The sequence below is a fragment of the Bactrocera latifrons genome, unplaced genomic scaffold (genome assembly GCF_001853355.1).
Source record: "Bactrocera latifrons isolate USDA-ARS-PBARC rearing strain unplaced genomic scaffold, ASM185335v1 scaffold_808, whole genome shotgun sequence".
Classification (NCBI taxonomy): domain Eukaryota; kingdom Metazoa; phylum Arthropoda; class Insecta; order Diptera; family Tephritidae; genus Bactrocera; species Bactrocera latifrons.
The window spans coordinates 31,781-39,753 of NW_017537499.1; the positions used below are offsets into that span (position 1 = coordinate 31,781).

Consider the following 7,973-nt stretch of genomic DNA (forward strand, 5'->3'; position numbering starts at 1 on the left):
AAGCGGCACCTTCCCAATTAAGGGACCGGACCGGGTTCCTAAGGTACCTTGCTACAATCACCAATCATATAGACCAAAGTCAGGCGGATGTTCGAAAATCCTGGTTATAGTTATATGAAGTGCTGGTCAAGTTTTYCCTCAATAGTAACTATTTTAGACACAAAGATATACTGTTAAGAGTAAAACACGTTCTGTAATTTTCATTGAGATAACGCAAATATTGGCCGATATATCCAGCATAAAGTTCGAAAATCTTTATATTAGGTATATGGTCAGAGTATTGAACCGATTCAACCCATTTCTAATATCCAGAAATACTGTTGTCGGGAAAGGTTTTTGTCAGAATTTATATTGTATATTGACACTTTGACCGATATTTTCGGTAAAAAGTCAAAAAAATTCTGGGATACAATTTTTGGTGSCATACCTTAAAGGAATTGTTAATACAAAGCCTTAGCCCGTTATATCAATTGCTTTCTGATTTGTATACCAAAAAGTGGAATTCTCCCATTTTCCACTCTAGCATAGAAAAATGCTACATACTAAGTTTAGTTGAAATCGGTCCGTCGGCTCCCTTAAAGCCTTCTCAATACATCTCTGAGGTTAAACTTAATGTCTTTAGYGCAATTAGTTATTGATTTATTGCTTTTTAAATAGTTTTGAACAGTAATGTTATATTGGTAGTGAGTGGAGTTATCTTCCGATTTCATCTAATTTCACACTGTCGACAGGGGTTTTCATAATATTTGTACTAAACAAATTTGGTTGTTTCAGTTTTAGTGGTTTAGGAGATATGTACATAAAACTTATTRGAGGACGGGGCACGCAAACTTTTTCAAAGTTTTAGTTTAGGTTTGTAGAGCTTAATTATGACAATTTATAGGTTTTCCGTTAATGGCRATTTGTGCGCATGGATTACGCCCACCTACGAACACGTATTCTTGTACAAAAAAAAAGGCATACCAAGTTTCATGAAAATGTGTGAATTTTTACTCAAGTTACAGCTTGCACGGACGGACGGATAGACAGAMAGTTACCCGGATTTGACCTTTTTCATTATCCTAGACATTTATTTAAATAACTCTATATCTGCCTATTATACTCTGTAGGAAAAGATTGCAATAGTATAAAAATAATAACTCTGTGATAATGCAGCATTACAATAATTTTTGGTAACATTAATGCATACTGATTGTACTGTAAGATATTTTTAAGATCACAACAAAAATTCRCAAATTTGCATCACAAGTTAACGCGGCTAGTTCGCTAGATTATGTGCACAGAAATAGCGCAGTAACTACAGTGTTGATAAAAAGGTTTCTTGTAGTGTGACAAATTTTCTCTGTATTCCACAGACGTTTTCGGAATGTATCAATCTTTCAGCCCATCTGTTAGTTTATAATACATGAATCTTATACTTCAGCCTTGGTAACGAGTGGAGGGGCCCCCTAGTCTAATTTTGCAACAAAATGAAAAAWTCGCAATACCAAAAAGAGGTGTGGTTATTATACTCTTGCAACATCTTGCTGCTATTACCATATGCTTTATTCACCTGTATCATCTAAATTTAATCTGTCTTGTCTTAAACCAAGTGTTTCTTGGTAAAAAAGTGTGSACGAGTTCGTAGGTGGTCGTAGTCGGACCACTGCCAGGTCCACGAAGCGTCATTAAACGAATATCTATAAAGGCCTCATACTAAGCACAAAAGTAAGAATTGGAACTGATATTTGGCAAAGCGGATCGCAGTAGTATGGGGGWCCTGTGGGCTAACATTTTCTCAAAGTAGGCGTGGCCGCGCCYTCCAATAGGTTAAATGTCTATTTTTTTAACCCCTAAAGCTACAAAAACCAAGTTGTCCTAGAGCAAATATTATATATAAATTAATATATATATATATATAAATATATAAAATGGACGAAATTGGATGATAACCCCGCCCTCTCCCTATATAACGGTAATGTTAAAACAAAAAAAAAAAAAATTAATCAATAACTACATCAATAACTGTTCGACCGATTTCAACCAAATTCGGGGTCTTTTGACACTCCTACACACTCCTATTTCCCATATAACACAATTCTAAATTTCATTTCAAATCTAGAAGAAATTAATATAACGAGATAAAAGATTCACAAAAAAACCYGAAGAATTTTTCCTCGGATTTTATTCTTACAGATTGCGACAATAAAAAATGTTCGAGTACATCTTCCCTTTTTATTTGATACAAAGTTCTAAGTGAAGCTATTTCTTCGGCTTTGAACGTTATAAGATACAAAAGGTTGAACGTAACTTATTAAGATTTCCCTCTCCTCATATATAATTTTAATCCCCTYTTCTCAGTTTCAGGATAAATTATACCGTTTACATCATAAGTCTGTTTGTAAAAAAAWTGTTTAAAAATACAGTTTTAATTTCAATAGTAATTTATTTATATATCTCATATACATATATGTATCAATGTATTATATATACTCGTATATATGTACATCCATACGTATATAAAATATARTTATCTATCTTACCTTATCACCGAAATCTAAATCCGATTTTGGTGTTTCCAAAGAGATTTTTGAAATATTCATAATTAAAGTTCGCTTAATTTGTTTGCAGTAAAGAAAGTTTTTTCTAAGCTTGCATAAATTTCTGAAAAAGGCTTTAAGATTCACTACCWCTTATGCAATTATTCGCTCATGTATTCACAGGTGTTAGATTTAATGTCACATGCTTAACCGCTTATACAAATTCTTATATTCAGATACACATACATGTCATGCAAGTTTTTTGAGGCATAAAAGACGAGCTAAATTTAAGCGTAAAGTTCCAATCGTGACTTAAAGCATTAGCAACAATAAATTACTTGAGTTTGATTTGCATAACCCATTACTTAAATATTGAAAGCGACCGTAAATTGATCACTATCACTATTCATGGTAGTATGTTTGTACATTGGCTATCATTCGTAGATTCTTTACATACTTATACCTACGTACATATGTAAGTAAGTGTGTGTTTACAGTCTACAGCATTCTGTAGAAAAGTTTTGTGTGSCTCTAATCAATTTAAAATCACATGACTAATATCAATTAGGATAATGAATTTTCTTTGATTGGAGTGGAAAAAWTATTTTTCATTAGATGTTTTATTCACGTATATAAATACGTATATAATATGTAYTAATAGTAATCATTAACACTCGCATTTGGAGCAATACAATGGTCGACCACGCAGTGATGTTTAATCCAAAAACTTTTATTATAAACACTGTCGGTTAATATATTTAGAACCTGACGTTATTTTTTAGGGTAAGTATATGCATMGGCATATCTCTTTATGTTAAAACAAATCACTACACGAATCACTTATCTGGCCAAATTCGGATAACCCCCCTGAAACCTGTTCACACCGTAGTTATTTTAATCAAAGCTACGAAATGGGATTGTTGACATCAAGGTATGACAGTAAGACGAAAAGCGCTTTGTTTTGATTAAAGTGAGTATACTTTCGACGTGCACTCGCGACTGATGTACGTTTCTAACTGACTTCAACAATACCAGAGAGTGATCATATATAAAGTAAACGAGTATAGTTAGCTGGAAAGAGATTATTATTTTTATATATTTCGCGTTGCTATCACCTGTTGAATTATTTGTATTTGYACTTATTAAACTCTATTTTCTCACATACTTTACGAGTTTGTGGGTCAGGACGGTGTGAGAAGTATTAGACATTTGAATTTATTGATAATCACATCAAGTAGAGGTACAGTATTTATTCCAGCAACTAGTAAAAATTAAAATGAGTGAAATATATCCTGGTGTCTACAAAGTTATATTATAAAATAAATTGGGTATAACGTACTAGGCCTAAGCCCGCGAATCCGCTGGCGTAAAAGTTGGAATTGKCATCAGAACTTTATTTCGTTGTTGTCAAGAATATCATGCACTCATCTCAAACCATSACTAGAGTTTTTCTCAACACCGTAGATAACCCGACTTTTTTATGTTACATATTTGTTATAAATTTTTGTGCGTCATTTGTCCATTATCTAAATCCGCAATGCCTGGCGATACATCTGCCAATGCGCTTCACTGTCGTGATTCTATAAATTCCTTGCCGGTTCCACATGAATAGTGCCCAAAAAAMGGCATTATTCATTAACAACAATCAGTATAATCCATATACATATCTACAAATACCTTAAGCACCCCTACCGACACTAAAAAATTGGATAAAATCGGAAGATAATCCCCTATACTCCCAATATAATGTTACTATTCAAAACTACTGAAAGCGCAATAAATCCACAACTAAATACGACAATTTTACATTCGAGATGGTATGGCAAAGATTAAAAGGAACTAAGGTTAAAGCTTAACAATGGCCGTGGCATTGCTCACTTTAAGGTGAAAGCACATATTTTGGGAGCCACTTGACCAATTACTTCTTCTTCTCACATTCTTATGTTACAATTCAAAGATGGGCAAAATCGAAAGGTAACCACGCTTACTTCCCATATAACATCATTTTAAAATCCAACCAATTTATTTCCAGTGTAAAATCAAGAAACTATTAATATAACAGGATAAAACCATATCCAAATGCCTTTAAATTATGCCACCTTATATTTGGACGACAGTTTCTATTGTTGACTTTTAACCTCAAATATCGGTCAATGTGTGAGATGTATAATTCATGGTTAATCCTCTCCTGGAAATGGTAGGTCTKTGTGTAAAAATGGATTGAATCGGGCCAATAATTTTCTTAACTCCCATATGCCAAATACAATGATTTCGGAATTTCCCAATATATCGGCAAAATGTGAGTTATCTTGTAAATAGATACAATTAGCCGAAAAATTTACCTAGCCCCCATGAAACAAATAACATCCAGAAAAATACATAAACTCGCATGGATATTACCTCCAAATCCCATATACTACATATGTACGTATTATGATTTTCCTTTTTCTAACAAACCTTATATATTTATATATACAGGGCRSYTGATGAAAGCCGCTACCAAAAAAAAGTAAATAACTTTTTTTCTATTTAATGAATCTGGTTAATTTTTTATTTTATTTTGCAGATTGACTTTTACACTTAACAAAAATGGATAACTGGGACACTGAAAYAAGAATTTGGATTKKCCGCGGCTATCACGCATTGRCGTCCGTAGTTTCGGTTCAAAGAGAGTATAGGCGCACGTTTGGCGGCAATCCTCCGAACAGATGGACCGTAATGAGACTTGTAAACAGTTTTGCCGAGTATGGGACAGTCAACAGAAGACCTTACCACAAAGGARACAATCGCTGCTGWAGCTGCTGCCATACAAAACAATCCACGTGCTTCGACAAGAAGCTTATCTGCTCAAATGTGTGTAAGCAGTCATTACTGTCATTACAGTCAATTATGCATAAAGATTTGGAYTTATTCTCACATAAAATTCAAATGGCCAACAAACTRAACGCTGTAGATTTGCCGWTTCGCTTGGAATTTTGCCAGAAGATGCTTCAAATGGTGGAAGAGGACGGAAACATGTTGAACTGTCTTTTCATGTCTGACGAGGCCCATTTCGATTTAAACATCAACATAAACAAACAAAATTGTCGAATATGGAATGCTTCCAACCCACATGAGACGGAATTGCATCCACTTGGTGTCACAGTCTGGTGTGCAGTTTCATCACGCTGCATTGTCGGGCCCTTCTTCTTCTAAACTCCACATTCCGTTGGCCACCCAGGTCGCCTGACCTTACTGCGTCTGACTTTTTCTTGTGGTTTTATTGCAAACAGGAAGTCTACAAAGCAAAACCAGCAAATTTGAATGAACTAAGGCAATCCATTCGAGAAACAATTGCGGCTATTACTGTCTCAACTCTCCAAGCAGTAATGAACAACTTTTTGGTAAGATGCCGCACATGCATCAACGAGCAGGGGAGGCATTTAAATTCCATTATTTTTAAAACTATTTAAGCTATATTTAATAAAATTGAATGAGCTTTAACATGAATAAAAGAAAAATGAATTCCATACACTGAAAAAAAAAAATTATTTGAGTTTCTTAATGTAGCAAAATTCATCAGCCACCCTGTGTACTTATGTACCTGTAATAGTTCATCCTTTTCATAGTTCATCTTTCTTACGACTAATCTGCTGTAAATGTCTAAATTTAATCATAATAAAACTGACTCATAAAATCCTACGAAAATTTCAACCGAAAACTACCGCTGATAATATAATATTTAGCTTTTCTTCTATACTTAAAATCTGAGAACAATACGTGCTYAAAGTTTTCTACCCACCCTGTATATTTCGTGCTGACATAAATGCGAATTTCCATGATGTGTATCTATCCATATATTCATGCCCGGTAAAAGTCTGTGTACTGTCTGTACTGCCACATTGCGATGCTCTTGGTTTTCTCTTCTCTTTCGGCGTGGACGGTTATGATAGCTGGTATATTCGTGCGAATTCGTRTCCCTGGTTAGCATACTGTCTATTGCTTCTGCAGCATCGATGAATGTTTCGGAAAGCGTTATTTGATCTTGCATATGATTTCATGTATAGCGTGTGCCTGAAACTTTATTGGAGCTGGGTACAAAATAACGGATCTCATTACTTTTGCTTTATCATTCGTGACGTTACGGACTTTATTTGCTTTATCTGACTTGTACCCCTTTTTTTTCTTTAATTGGAGAATTGAGTCGAATATTACTTCCAGATACTTAAAATGCGGCTGTGAAGTAATATTTCACTTTCCTTTGGTGACCGATATTTTTTCCTCCACTTTTCTGGACTTCTGTTTTATGTTCGTTAAGACGTCTTGATTTTTAACCACTACAACTAACTTCCTCACAGATCTTTTCAAAAACATTTTGTTTTGTCACAGATAATAGTTTTCTGTGGTAGCTTCTAATGATTTTTACATAGCTATCTTAGGCATTTTTTGAAAGACTGGTACGCTGTAGGCTTTTTAACTGAAACTGAAGCTTATTTGTGCGAGGAAATTTTCGTAATTTTACATATACTGGTCGTCGCTTGTTGCARTGTGTTGTCCCACTCATCGTTGCGTCGCATGATGTTTGATTGCAGTGTGAATACTAAGTGAACGGCATGGAAGCGGCTTTAAATTCGACAAAAATGTGATGGGTGTCGATCTGTTTATCAAGGTTCTTTTCCAGGGTTTATTRTGAAAATATTAATATAGGTCCAATCAGTTTATTAACAAATGGACTCACATAAAACTGCCGTAGGAACTCTATATTGCAATGTTACGAACACTAATTCCGCGGCAATTAGCGCAGAGTGCGAAATCGTCCTTAGTCAGAGGACACCAATTTTCCAATCATTAGACATGTATTTATCCGACCAAATTTTGGGCGTACTAAAAATGGCTAAAGGTAAAAAATTAAGTACTGCTGAGAAAAAAATTATTTTGAAACTTAACAATAAAAGTATATCCATAGAATATATTARTGATATGTATAGATGATGTCGCCAAACTATTGAAAGTGTGGTAAAAAGGTGCAAAAAGGTACTTAGAGAGTGTGAGCCGTAGTTAACGACCAAAGTTACTGGCAGTAAGGGGGGAGCGTATATATGACAGGAAAATAATGAAAATCCACATTTATCAGCTCCAGAGAGTTGGGAATCTTTTTTAATATATACGGCACAATGGATTATCATCTTAATTTCATTCTTAAGGTAAATTTATATTCTAGTGCTGAAAAAATGGGCATGTRAAAATCGAGTTTTTGTTTCAACACAACAATGACCCGAAACATACAGCCCACGACGTTAAAATGTGGATTCTCTTCAACCCAAAACATCTGCAAACACCGCCATAAAGCTCCTAAATTAATACAATTGAAAATCTTTGGGCCCATCTATCAAGTAAAATATGGACCAAATTTCATCAAAAAGTGTCGGCAGGTTATAAAATCAATGCTAAGACGTTTGGAACAGCTAATTACCA

The 7,973-nt window shown here is 34.5% G+C and overlaps 1 protein-coding gene across 11 annotated transcripts in view; it reads right to left on the reverse strand.

Moving 5' to 3' along the window:
• The window catches only part of LOC108976878 (putative adenosylhomocysteinase 2), a 29,978-nt gene extending 23,481 nt beyond the window's left edge, over positions 1-6,497 (reverse strand). Inside the window, exons 1-2 of one of the 11 annotated variants that reach the window (XM_018946271.1) lie at positions 3,404-3,528; positions 2,523-2,643 (exon numbers count right to left, since the gene is read on the reverse strand). In XM_018946271.1, coding sequence (XP_018801816.1) covers positions 2,523-2,582 — 60 coding nt within the window. In that variant the 5' untranslated portion in view covers positions 2,583-2,643; positions 3,404-3,528. Of the gene's footprint in view, positions 1-2,522; positions 2,831-3,352; positions 3,529-6,300 lie in introns of those variants that run through there. The other 10 variants (XM_018946270.1, XM_018946265.1, XM_018946263.1 and 7 more) reach the window with 10 other exon arrangements.
• Between the last annotated feature and the right edge of the window lie 1,476 nt (positions 6,498-7,973).